This window comes from Oreochromis aureus, linkage group 1, assembly GCF_013358895.1.
Source record: "Oreochromis aureus strain Israel breed Guangdong linkage group 1, ZZ_aureus, whole genome shotgun sequence".
Classification (NCBI taxonomy): Eukaryota; Metazoa; Chordata; class Actinopteri; order Cichliformes; family Cichlidae; genus Oreochromis; species Oreochromis aureus.
Genome location: NC_052942.1, coordinates 11605109 through 11618388, shown reverse-complemented (window position 1 = coordinate 11618388; position 13280 = coordinate 11605109). Strand labels below are relative to the sequence as shown.

The 13280-nt window shown below is 39.7% G+C and overlaps 1 protein-coding gene across 4 annotated transcripts in view; it reads left to right on the top strand.

Moving 5' to 3' along the window:
• The window catches only part of tspan4a (tetraspanin 4a), a 156458-nt gene that overhangs the window by 131336 nt on the left and 11842 nt on the right, over positions 1–13280 (top strand). For all 4 annotated transcript variants that reach the window (XM_031744520.2, XM_039606931.1, XM_039606968.1 and 1 more), the window contains 2 exons: positions 4243–4344; positions 6364–6495. In XM_031744520.2, coding sequence (XP_031600380.1) covers positions 4243–4344; positions 6364–6495 — 234 coding nt within the window. The remainder of the gene's footprint in view (positions 1–4242; positions 4345–6363; positions 6496–13280) is intronic.

The window sequence follows — 13280 nt, the reverse complement described above, 5'->3', positions numbered from 1 at the left end:
ATGGTAACAGATAATGGTTACGTGTTAAGCGGTCCAAAAGATCATACTATGCACCAAGAAACAGCTGGGACTATTTGTGAGTGCAGCGCTCACTTGAAAATAATATTAAAAAATAAATTAATTTTAAAAAAAATGAAAGTAATTATTTTTGGTAAAGTATCTTGTTGGCACTCAGGGATTTGGTATATACTCACCACCCCCACACAAAGCTGTGTGTGACAGATTTACTGAGCAAAATTTCGCTGTTGTTGCTTTGAAGGAATATATTAAGCTGTCACCATTAACCATGTTTTACTGTTTATGCACAGTGTCCTTTCACTTTGAGCCGATTTATTTATTTTTTGGCCACAACATTAGCCTCTTTGTGTTTTACTACATTCTGAAAATAGCATCTGTGTCGATGTTAGGCGTGACTGTAAACGACAATGACGAGATTATAAGCGAAGCACACGGTTCATTGCTCCAGAGGTAGTGGCACATTTTTCCCCCACAGCCACTAGTCTGATAAAACAGCTTCACACAGTCATTCAGCCAAGGAGGCATTAATGACCTTTAATTAATCCTTGAATATAGGATCTGCATTTGACTATGATGACATTCAGCTTTATTAAATTAGTTTCAGACAGTATTTAAGGAGAAAACCAGCCACTAAACGCAGCCATATGAAGGCACGGCGTTAAAAGACTGAAGTATGGACCTTATCTATTTTGCCATCAATTTAAAATAACTTTCTTCTCGTGGAAATGTCAAACTGGAGAGAGCAAAATGTTCTCATATTTGATATAATAACATGCAGAAAGCAAGAAGAGCTATGAAGCAAAGCACATTGAGCATTTAAATGTCGTTTGGTCAAATGAAGGCCGTGTTCACTGAGTATCTGAGTGCTTTGAGTCAGGCTTGAAGTAAGGGTTATGTGTCTGGAGCACAGCAGATGCTAAAAGGCTACTGTGTAGGAAAGCGCGAGGTCAGCGGAGATCAATGTGATTGATGTTTGATGGGGCCCACCATCTAAATGTGTAAATAAGGCTGAGCAGCTTTGGAGTTTTTGTTTGCCCGCTGTGTGTATAGCGCCCATGCTCTCTTTTTTTCTTTAGATTTTATGAACTTCAAAGGCTTGAGGGTATTTAATCATGTTTACCTCTGTGACTGTGTTCACGCCCCCAGTTTGTTTTCTCTTGATTCAAAGCTCACTGCAAAAGCTGATTTTGTTCAGGGTTTTTATCTTGTTTGTTTAGGTTCACTCTGCTAAGCCAGACCTTCTAAACTAAACCCGCGTGGAGCCTGTTTACCGAACATCGGCTCAGTGGTCTGCCGTCCAAATCCTATCTAGTCCTCTCACTGCTGACCACAGTTTATCACTTTTAATATCATGTGCAAAGACTTGTAGTGTGGAATATAGCCTGAGAGTGAGCATCTGACTGCAGCAGCTCAGTGTTCAAAGTTCATGTATCCAAACGATGTTTAGTGGTGCTATTCCTTCAAAGCATACAACACTGGTCTTCCATAAACTATCATTTCCTATCATGTTTTTCCTTTAACCATGAAGCAGTTTAACCACTTTAACCAGTCTAATCAATATAGTGAACAAACAAGAGTAGAAAACAAGTGGGATCATTCCAGCGGTCTTAGATACTACAGCCACTACAGCCACTGGTGTCTCAGAGATGTGCACCAGCTGTCCTCTCATATCAAGATAATCAAGTTACAGCGTTAGTTCGGTGGTTTTCACTTGCAGTAGCATGCCAATGTTTTTCTCTGCTGCAAAAAAGTGGAGTTCTCCATCTGGGTTGGGACAGAGAGACTGATGCAGACTAAAAACGGAGCTAAGCTAAGAGACAAAGCTCTTGATTTATCAGTCATCAACGGTCTGATGCTCACCGAAAAAAAATCTTGAGCAAATTATTCTCTAGTGTGACTCGGCTTAGCCTTAGAGATAGGTTGATAAGCACATCCGGAGAGACCTCAGAGTCGAGGTGCTGCTCATCCATGTCAAAAAGAGCCAGTTCAGGTGAAGTACTAGAATCCCAGTCTCCCTTTGGATGTGCCTCCCTCCAGGCCAGATGATTATATGCCTCATCTGGCCTGGGAATGCCTCAGAAAGTATTGCTGTGGAGAACGACTTCTGGAATACCCTCCTTAGCCTGCTGGCACCATGGCTTAAGATGATGGATGGATGGATGGATGGATGGATGGATGGATGGCTGGATGGTTGCCGTGACATTTTTTTTCCACAAATAGTTAATGTTGTGACAAATTTGAAGCTACATCACGATGATTTCTTAAAATTAAGTACTTTTTAGTGCCTAAATCTAACTTTTATGCCAGAGTAAGGGCTAATGAAAAAACAAAGAAACAAAGGAAGCATACCAAAATACAACAGGGGTGATCCATATAGAAAATTAACCAAATTAACCTCCTACTTTCTACTTCAAACTGTCATACAGAAGCAAAAGGCACAAGTTACGCAGGTGTGACAGGTTGGGACAAGGAAAATATGAATGAATCCTCCGCAGATGGTAGCCATCTTGGCTCATAATGTAACCTGTGGTCATCAGTTAAGAGTCAGTCATTCATAAGCTGCATGTTACCACACCACTCATGGTCTGGTACACACACATGACAGTGAGCATAATTTTACACTCACTCACACTATATACTGTAGACCTTTAATATTATAATTATAAAGGAAAGAAAAAAACATGGAAGTTACACAAAATGACAACATGACAACGGCAGTGACGGCGTACTGTTGGCCAGTTGTGTAGGCTACATCGTAGGCAGATGTTTAACTTGTGAGCACAGCACTCTTTTTGCCTTCAAATGAAATTCTTTAAAACAGTACAGCTATTTTTTGACATCCAGTAATCCCCCAGTCAGTACCAGTTGTACCAGTCAGTAGTTTTAGACCATGTGTTTTCATCCTTTTAAATATTACCTTTTTTTTTGCTCCAAGGTGTTTGTTGGCACTGATGCCAGAAGGTACAGGCATGGAAATACTGGTGGATAAGATGATGAACCCATTTCAGAGACCTTCTTAAGTCCACATTAGGTTGTAGGAGTGATAGACATTGCAGGTTTATCACCTAGAAAACAATGATTCTTATCTTGTTTGAGAATCTAAACCTAAATCTAGCTTTAATCAGCTGATTAAGTTTAGGTCTGGTGTTTGGTTTGTTTGATATGTCAGAGATGCAAGTGTTTGATAAATGCTCAAAAGATTTGAGAGCCCACCGAGTCCACCTGCTACACTAGAGTCCTCCTCAAACCTTTTCCATTAGCACTTAACTCCTCGACACGTCAAATGCTCAACAGACTTAAACTAATACCAGTGAAGAAGGAAATTCAGCAGTGTACTAACAGTGTACTAAGATACTAACCCCAAAATGCTCTCCGATGCGTTCATCGGAGTATGAATGGTAGTTACGAAGCACTAAGAAATTTAGAAGACAGTGCTGGTGTGAATGGGTGTGATTGGGTGAATGTGGCATGTTGTATACAGCGCTTTGAGTACTCAGGGAGAGTAAAAAAGCACTGTATAAGAATCAGTCCATTTACCACTTGGAAAAACATTGCGGTTTAGGTTAAAATGCATCACTTCACACCAGTAATCCTTCCCATTTATTAAGGGTTTTACTTTACAATACCAAAGGACACCTTCTGTGTAATTTTACGACACCATTCACATACGCAGTAGCTGAGGATGAACTGAGTATTTCCGTGCTGTAAGGTTTCAGTATGTATGTATGTAGGTGGACTGCTAATTATAGCTGTGTTATTTTACTATACTTGTTGCCTTTATAAGTGGGACAAAGACACATTCGTGTGTTGATGAAAGAACGGAGCAATTTCTTCTCTTCTCTATTTTAAGTATGTTTAATTATAGAAATCCTGCGATAAACAACAGAACAATATATATTCATAAAAAAACTTTCAGTACTGTCTTTCGTCAAGTCAAAATCAAAATATATGGTATCAACAACACATTGAGTCTGTTCTGGTTCACTCCTGACAGATTGTGCTTTTCCCAAATGAGAACTGAGAGTCTGTGGTTATTTGTTGCCACTTGAGTTTAAATCACATTTGTCCTCCGCTGATGAAAATGGAAACAAGCTGCTCTGAAATGTATAGAGAAGATGTCCTTTCTAACATCTCACCCACACAGTAGCAAAAAGTAGTTTTGTTAAAGTAAATTGTCCTATTTTCCTGCCTTAAATAACCGCGTTTCCTGTCCTGTGTTCTCAGATTGATCACTACGCCCAAAGAGATCTGAAGAAGGGCCTGCAGCTCTTTGGCACAGAGGGCAACGTGGGTTTGACCAACGCCTGGATGATAGTACAAACTGATGTAAGTTGTGAGATCACCGGAGGGAGTAGGCGATGCTTTGGGATGCACCCGTTTCAGATTTAACTGCTTTAAAAGAAATAATAAAACTGTGCCGATAATGGTAAATACAACAACACAAACTTGAATCTGTGACATTTTGACTGCATTATTCATTGTTATAGTACTTATCTTTGCTATTGGCAGAGTTTCACTGTTTCTTTTTCTTGTTTTGTTTTGGGGGGGTTTTTGTGCCACTGTGATCACATTAAATTATAAGTGAATAGTGAAATGCGGAAACACCATTTCGTTTTACATTTCCCCTTTCAGGGTAATATACGAATAAAATACTGCAATCCTTTTAGCTGTTAATAGGATCTGGACATTTATAAGTCGGCTAATAAAAGAAACACCACCAATCTGAGAAATGGCACCAGAAGACATGTCTTGAAATGACTCTACTGACAGTAATAAACACTTAAAGCATTCCTGGTTTAAATGCTCTGGTAAAATGTTTTCAGAGAGATTAATGCAAACATCATAGACTCTCGGAGGTAATCTTTGTCTCCAGCTCTCACTTTCATGTGCATTTTCCTGTTGCAATATTTATATATATGTTTTTTTCCTCTATATTTCGCTGCAAAGAAAACACAATGTGAAAAACACAGATTTGGAATTAAGGATTGCAGAGGACGGATGCTGCTGTTAGAAAATGCGTCTGGGAGACATCAAATGATAGATCGCAGACTTCGGGGCTCTTTGGACCTTCTTTTTTTTTACATCACAGATCCTGTGTTATGGCTTGTAGTTGTGTTCCATTAGTAAATGTGCGGTACATGCTGGTTGTTTGGCTCTGCTCTGTGTTGGTGTGTATACTTGTGTCTAGTGCGTGTTTACCTGTGTATGTGTGTGTGTATGGTGACTGATAAGACATAAATGATGACAAAGAAATCTATTGCTATGCAAATACTGTATGCAAATCCAGGTGTGTTTGTATGTGTAGGTGTAAATGCGCACAGTTGATTTTCTTCCTGCACGCCGGATCAAACCATAAGAAGAATCTGCCTGAATGAACCGCTGCCTGAAAATGCTGGCACACAAACATGAACGTGCACCCCCCTTGTCAGATCAGTGCCGCTGTGTGTATGTATGGGTCTCCACAGAGTCTGGCTGAGATGAAGATCATTATACGGCAGCTCTCATTCTGTCACTCCCTCCCAAGCCTCTTACATATATGCTAACTCACTGAATGGATAATGCAGCAGATGTCCCTGGAGCAAGGTTCACCCTGAATATTATTAATGGCCACCTATGGAGCTATGTATGCATGCATGTAGACGCAGATATACCTTACACTGAGCAGGAAAGAGCTCCACAAGGCACTAAATGAATCCTAGGTATAATAAATCGGTACTGACTGCGCACATTTGGTCTTAAACTTTCCAAGGTGATAACATCTGAATATTCTAACTGTGTGTTCTGACCAAAGTTAACATCTTTATTTCCCAGCTCTCTCTGGTGATTTGAATTCTGTAGTTCCTCATGTTAGTGCTTCCATTGTTTAAGGAAGTGAGTAAGTTTTAAATTAACACAAAATCCCCAACTGTGCCCACGCAGCTCCGACAGCATTATTCCCCTGTGGAATTTAAGTCCACCAGATGAAAAAAAATATCTCTTTCAGAGGCATTTAATCTTTTCAACTACACTGATGAAATGAATTGTGGTGAAAGCCACGATGCCTTATATAAAAAAATCTATACCAATCTCAAAGCGGGGAAATATTTATTTAAAAGAAAAGCGGGGCGAGTTAGAAAGTTATTTTAAGGCTTTGAGAGGGCTGCAGCTCAATATCAGGAGGATGAGGGGTTTTATATGCTCAGCACATATCAGTTATTTTACCCAAGGAATCTTAATTTGTGCGAGGTAAACAGCTTTCGTGCCCATCACTTGCGGATGTATATTTCTTGCCCGTGAATTAGGATTTCAGTGTGTTGATAACAAAAGGTCAGACTCTGAAGGCTCATTGTTTTTCTCCCGTCGTAGTTTCGTTGCTGTGGAGTGACCAACCACACAGACTGGTTTGAGGTTTACAATGCCAGCCGCGTGCCAGACTCCTGCTGCCTGGAGTACAGCGACAACTGTGGCCTGGACAACCCGGGAACATGGTGGACAGCGGTGAGTTCAGACATATAAACCCAAGTATACAACAACTTCAAACTGTGCTACTGATCTTCCTTCTTTTGTGGTGTTTTTTTCCACAATTTTACTTTTGCAGAGGATATATTTAGTTGCTAAACCCTTCCTCAAACAGCAGTTGTCGAATCACACCTTGTAGCAGCTGGGTGCAGAAGGGCCGTGAATACCTGTGAAGGGGGCTGAAGCTGAAGCCATATTTAGTGTGTAAAGGGTCAGCGCAGGCACGTATCATTTTAATCACCTGCAAAATCATAAACACAACTGCACGTGAGAAAAATTTGGAAATTTTAAGACAAATTAAATGTAGTGTTGTAAACTTGAAAATTGGAAAACTTGAGAGCATTACAGCCTACTGTTAGAAAATGAAGGAGATGGTCTTAATGATAGAGGTTTTGCTTAACTCAGAGGAGCAATTACGTGTCGCAGTTCTCTGATTCAGGTAAATATCTAATAGTCTTAACATCAAAATGTTATTAAGCATATATAATGTGTAATTTTCTTAGTTATACTTAGAGTACCTCCAGCATTTTCCTCTATATGGACCGAGCAGTCTACTGATACTTTTGTTTTTGTGGCACAGCTTATCATATTTGTTCAATCCAACATGGACGCTAACTGAAATAGACTTTTTCTTCATTTATGTGACTGTGAATTTCACATTGAAAAGGATTCTACATGCTTTATTTTACAGCATTTTGTAATACACCATGCCGAATTTGCAGGGTTTTTTATAGTGTGTGCTCAAAATTGAGTCTTTGCAGGACTGTGCAGGCTTTTTCTTCACATTTTAACTAGCCAGTACTTTTTTGGATGCATCTCTCCCAAATTCTGATTCATTTTAATGGTAAAAAAAGACCAATGAAAATCTCAGGCTTTTATCTCTAATAGTTTTCGATACATTCATGTTCAAACATTGCCTTAGATTTCAACGTGTGGAGAAAAAAAAATTGGGTTGACAGACATTTTTCAAACCAAATATATCTTGAAAAATATTTGATATATGAAACTAAAATTTCACAGCTACCATCATAAATGTTCAAATGTCCTGACGTAAAATTGTTATCCAAATCGGCGATTGTCGAGCAGGAGGCTTGGTTGATTTGAGACAAAATGACTCTACTAGATTATATTTACATGATTCATCGTTCCAAGTAATCATTAATGACCTTATACTAAGGCTCGGTTCATCTGCTCTCTGAAACAAACTACTTTAGCTTCTCTCATTCAACCTTAAAAGTGGCTGTTTTCTAATTGGCTGCCCCTCCCAAACAGAAGGTTTGAACAACAGGCTTCTGTGCTCACCGACATACAGAGCCAAGACTAGACAGAGTTTCTGGAACCGAGAGTTTAGAGCAGCCTGAGCATCCCCCATGTATGTATATATAGTATATGTGAGAGAAAATAAGGATAAGCATAATAGGCCTCTTTCATGATGCATCTGAGCTCACATTTACTAAAATGTCTAAAAGTTCAATCCATATAAAGCTGCTTTTGCAACAATTGCGCACACACACATCCAATCAGAAATCTTACCTACGCTTGATTATCCAAGCATACCAAGTACTTGGTAAGTAATTGTAATTTGTGATGTTAACGGGCAATTCTTTGCTTGATCTCGAATCGGAGATCAATTCAGGACCACAATCAACATCTAATTCATCTGCTTCAAAACAGTTTGACTCACAAATTGTCAACAGTCATTTTGCAGTTTAAAAAAGAGAGAAGCTTAAACCTCAGCAGCACCTCACCAAGTAAACAGGAGGCCTGAGAGATTTTTGTATTCATTATAGTGGTTATTGAATTAATCACCTCTCTCCAGAAGGACTTGACTGCTGGTGCTACTAATGTTTTTCTAATGTATTATTAGTGTCATATTTTTAATTCTTAGCAGCTGGACCGTACAGAGAGTTTTTTTTTCCTTGTGGATTTCAGCATATTAGAAGAAAAGAAGCATGAAACAGAATAACTGCATTTCAGATGCATTTCTTTTATCGGGATCTTACATTCTGGCCAGGTTAAAGCCAGCAGTGCAATTTAGCTTAAAAATCAAAGCACCTCAAGGTACTCTCATCTTTAAATAACATTCAAAGTACTTTTACTCTCACGGCTTGGCCATGTTTAATGCAGATTGAAAAAGCTCCTCTCCATTTCAGCATACAGGCATTCATCAGGGAGTTAAACAGATTTCATGGAAACAGTTCCTTTTTGGGGGAATTTCACCAATGGCAAACTTAAAAACCTAAGCCAGGTGTTGAAGCTCAGAAGAATATGAATGCAAATGACTAGTATAATTGTATTATACTGCTATAATACTATAAATGTAATTTGAATCTTATTCAATCTAACTATTTAAAATTGAATAAGATTCGAATAAGATTGAATAAAACAGTAAAATCTAAGTCGTCATTTAACCCAGGCCTGTAATTTATAAAATCAGAACGCTTCCTTCTGGTTAAGTCTCCTTTACGTGTCACATCTTTGTAAGGAAAGAATGATGTAATCAATTCCAAAGGCCTACAGTATACATGGGTTACTAATATGGAGGTCCAGGTAGTGTCTAGCCATGGGCTAATTAATATTGCCTGTGCATGTGGAGTGTTTGTGCTCTGCTCTCCTGTAAATGTCTCATTTTTTTCCCGTGTAAACAACTTTGCAGCTGGGACATTGTAGCCTATAGATGATCGATGAGGTTTTGCAGTAACTGAAATGATTAATAGTAAACTCCTTTTGAGAAAACAACAGATCTTCATCTGTGCCAGATCGAGATCTGTTTGTGCAACGACTGCATTGATTGCACTTGTAGGACCCCTCCCCTAGGTGTTAGACCCAATCATGATAGCTGTGTAGCTGTTTATCTTGTAGAGACAAAGACCTGCTAAAACTGGTGGGACAGGTAAGATCTGGATCAATAAATCATCTCTCTCAATCATACCCCCACTTTGTGCCAATTTCTAACGTTCTCTCTGTTTCTTTCTTTGTAGTAAGGTTAGTTTCTGTTATTTCTGTACCCATGTTGCTGAAAAGGTGACACCATTTCCTAAGATTTAGTGTCAAAGTGCTTGTCCTAGGCACAAATTTTCCATAGAACTGACCATAAGAGGCATTTTCCTCCAGCCACTTTGGATGAAAACTCTAAATACAGATGTCTACAACGATGGTATTCTCTCCTTGCTGTTATCTAAAGATAGCTTAAGATTAGGTCTGTCGTTGCTTTGAAAAATAATGTGCTTACCTCGGATGAACATCCATCACTCCTAATTCTCATGGGATTATGGCGACCACCAAAAAAGTAGCCGAGTGCTGCTGGGCTTGTACATGATCTATAATTGTGTACAATTACTTAATGTGCATGGTTTTGAAATTGTCTGTATGTGTGTGAGTGTTTTCCAGTTGTTTGAGCTTGTTAAGCACGCCGGTAGCGTCCTGAACAAAAGCAGGTAATAAAGATAAGAAAGGTTTAATGAAAAAGTCAATGTATTTTACTGCTGGCTTCATAAGGCTGTCTTTGCCTGATATCAAAGGGGAATTTTCAATAGATTCATGTATCTCTGGAAGCATTCAAAAAGCAGGGTTTCTTTCATCTTCAGAGATCCAGCTTTTTTTGCCTGCGACTGTGAGGATTTCTCCTAATTCTGTTTTCACAGACGCAGCTGCATTGTGTGGCAAAAGTTGGTAAAAGTCAGTGTTATTTAGTGTTATTTTGCAGTTCGGCTGCTGCAAAATCGCACACAAAAAGGATTTTAAAAAGCCAAAAGGTTCAAAAGGCCAGAACTGCGATAAACGGATGCTTGTCCATGCACCGGTGAGAAAGGTGAAGAAGCTGTGGGATTGCAGTAGTAAATAGTAGTAGTAGTATATATAGTATACTTAATTTTTGCAGGTTTGTCTGAATAAAAATGGAACATGTGTTATTGTCTGGACAGTTTGCAAAGCTTCACATGATTTAGCAAGACTGGATGTTGTTGCTGGAGAGGTAATTGAGTATGCTGTGATAATATGGAGGGACAGCCGGTATTAATAGCACATTCATTCAAAACCAAAATTACCCCACCTACTTGTGGCCTGTTCATCACCCTGTAAAACTGTGCTCCACTGAATGTTTTACTACAGTATCATTACATCACTGCAGTGTCATTGCAACATAATTGTTCTGAACTGAAGCAGCTACCTCTTCTCTTGATATTCTTCAGTTAGATTTGCCATGAACACAGTTCTTGAACGCAATTAGTCTCAGCACTTCAATCATTAAATCAATCTGGAGGTTTAATGAATTGGCGAGAGCAGCTGGCCTCTTTTCTTTTACATACATACATACATAACAGTCGTGCACCTACATTAAAGAAATTTCATCCCTGAACAACCGCGCACTCATTTTCAGAATTGCCTCTGATTCCAAACAGTTTTTATTGAATTACTGCCGTTACTCATTCAGGACCCCATTTTCAAAATTGTAGTCTTTCAGCGGGCTACATCTTGATGACTAATGAGTTCCTATTGGCGGATGATGCATCAAATTGTCCCCTTCAGCTAGCCTTTATTATTAGCCTCTCACACATGCTCTAATGTTTTGGTAACCTTTGGTAACCCAAATTGATCTTTGGATTGCACAGATTAAAACAATTATGGCTAGACTTTAGTAAACAGCATGAATGTTTATATATGTACGCCCATCGACCTCAGTGTTAAAACCCCCTGCCCAGTAATATGTAGCTCATTAGCAGCAGATCTCCTGGATCCTGCAGTTGTCAGCATATACCTCTGTGGATCAGACGTGTTCCAGAGGATCTTGTTTGACTGGAAGGGTCAGTGCACCGGCTTCTCTATTGCAATCTTCAAGATGTTTTTGTGGTGTGCCTGGGTGCACTGGCCTGCTGAAGGGTGGGGTCTGCAATATTTATGAAGTGGTGCACGTCAAAGTAAAATCCACATTCATGCCACCACCCAAGCAGAACATTACATTGTTGATCAGCCTGTCAGCGGTTTAAATTGGTTTAAATGTTTGATCACTGTATAGCACCACAGACTTGAAACACACTGGTTTATATGATTTCATAATTTTTCTAAACTGTGGATTTAATTATTGATGGTGAGTGATAAATAGCCCAGCCTTAACACATGCCCAAAGCTAGTTACTTAACTTCACCTGCCTACCGCTGTGCCTGTTCTGTTCTGTAGAACATCTCTGATCTCTGCCCCTCTCCTGCAGCCTGGCTGCCTTGAATCTCCCTGCTGTTAGTACAGCACTTGCTGCCACTGAATCTTTCTGCATTAACAGGCATCGCTTTCTAGTGCTTTCAAGTTTCTCATACCCACCATTTTCTTTGCGTTTCATCTCCATGTTTAGAAAATCCAAACTTTGGTCTGACTGTTCCACGGTGGAGACGATGTTCTCTGGAATATCCATCAAATGTGATTGTTGCACCCGCTCTTTGCAAAAGAAAGGGTTCAGTAGCTTTTAATGGGAAGAAAATGTCAAATAATATAAATGGAATAATTGGCACTGGCAAAGTATCTCAGTGGCTGTATAAGATGTGAGCCTTTAAGCGTAATGAAGCTATTATGTTTAATGAAAAAGAAGAAAAGAGAGATGCAGCTCCCAGTAGACAACAGGTGTGCCAACTGCAGCATCTGATTATTATCATCCTATATGGAGGAGATAAAAATAAGATTTGAAGTTGATCGTCATCATTAAGGACAGAGAGCGTCACGGTCACCTCACACACCGAGACTCCTGCAGTCCAGCAGCACTAAGCCAGTCATACAACATCATTAGGAGTGAAGGCGATGAACAGTAATGGCAACGATTTCTGTTCCGTTCGGCGTCTGATGTTATTAAGTTATTGCAACAAAACAGCAAATGGGCCGTTTCAGAAATCATATCAAGGGTGCCAGATGCTGCCTGCAGAAACAGCCACAGATTGCATGGTTCGAGATCAGAGGTGGGCAATTAATTTTCCCAAGGGGCCACACGAGAACCTGGGACTATTGTGGAGGTAGGGCTCAGTTCTGCTCAGTATTAATTTTATCTCCTTTAAGCTTCTTTGCATGACCCTCCGCAACAGTCCCAGTTTCTCTGGAAATGAATTACCTACTCTTGCTGTAGAACAAGTGCTGTGAATCTCTTGAACATTTCCAAGCTCGTGAGGTGACTTTATTTTGTATCTAAAGCTAGTGTTGCATATTCAGGAGTATAATTTTGATATTCTGATCTAAAACTTTTATCCCTATATTTTTAGATGAATGTGCTGATGGATATTATCCAGCCAGAATGCACAGAATGCTCCTGATTTCCCACTAAATGGACCTTGTGGTCAGATAAAGTTTTTCTTCTCATTCTACAGAGTATAGTCATTATAATAAGAAAGATTACATTTATATTTATTGGTCTATGATTTATCAAATGTTGGTGGTTAGCACTGTTGCCTCACAGTAAGAAGGTTCTGGGATTGACTCCACCACCTGCTGCTGGGACCTTTCTCTGTGGAGTTTGTGTGTTCTCGCTGTGTCTGCGTGGGTTCTCTCTGGGTTCTCTGGCTTCCTTCTACAGTCCAAAGACATGGGTGGTGAGTGTGAACAGTTGCTTGTCTCTCTGTTAGGCCTGTGACACACTGGCAGCCTGTCTATGGTTTAACCTTTGGCAGCTGGGTTGGGCTCCAGCCCCCCTCGCAACCCTGAATTGGATAAGTGGAAGAGGATTTACAGATGGAGTTGTCAAATGTGAACTATGAAACAAAGTCTCTTGCAGAAGACAACAGGTACTGAAC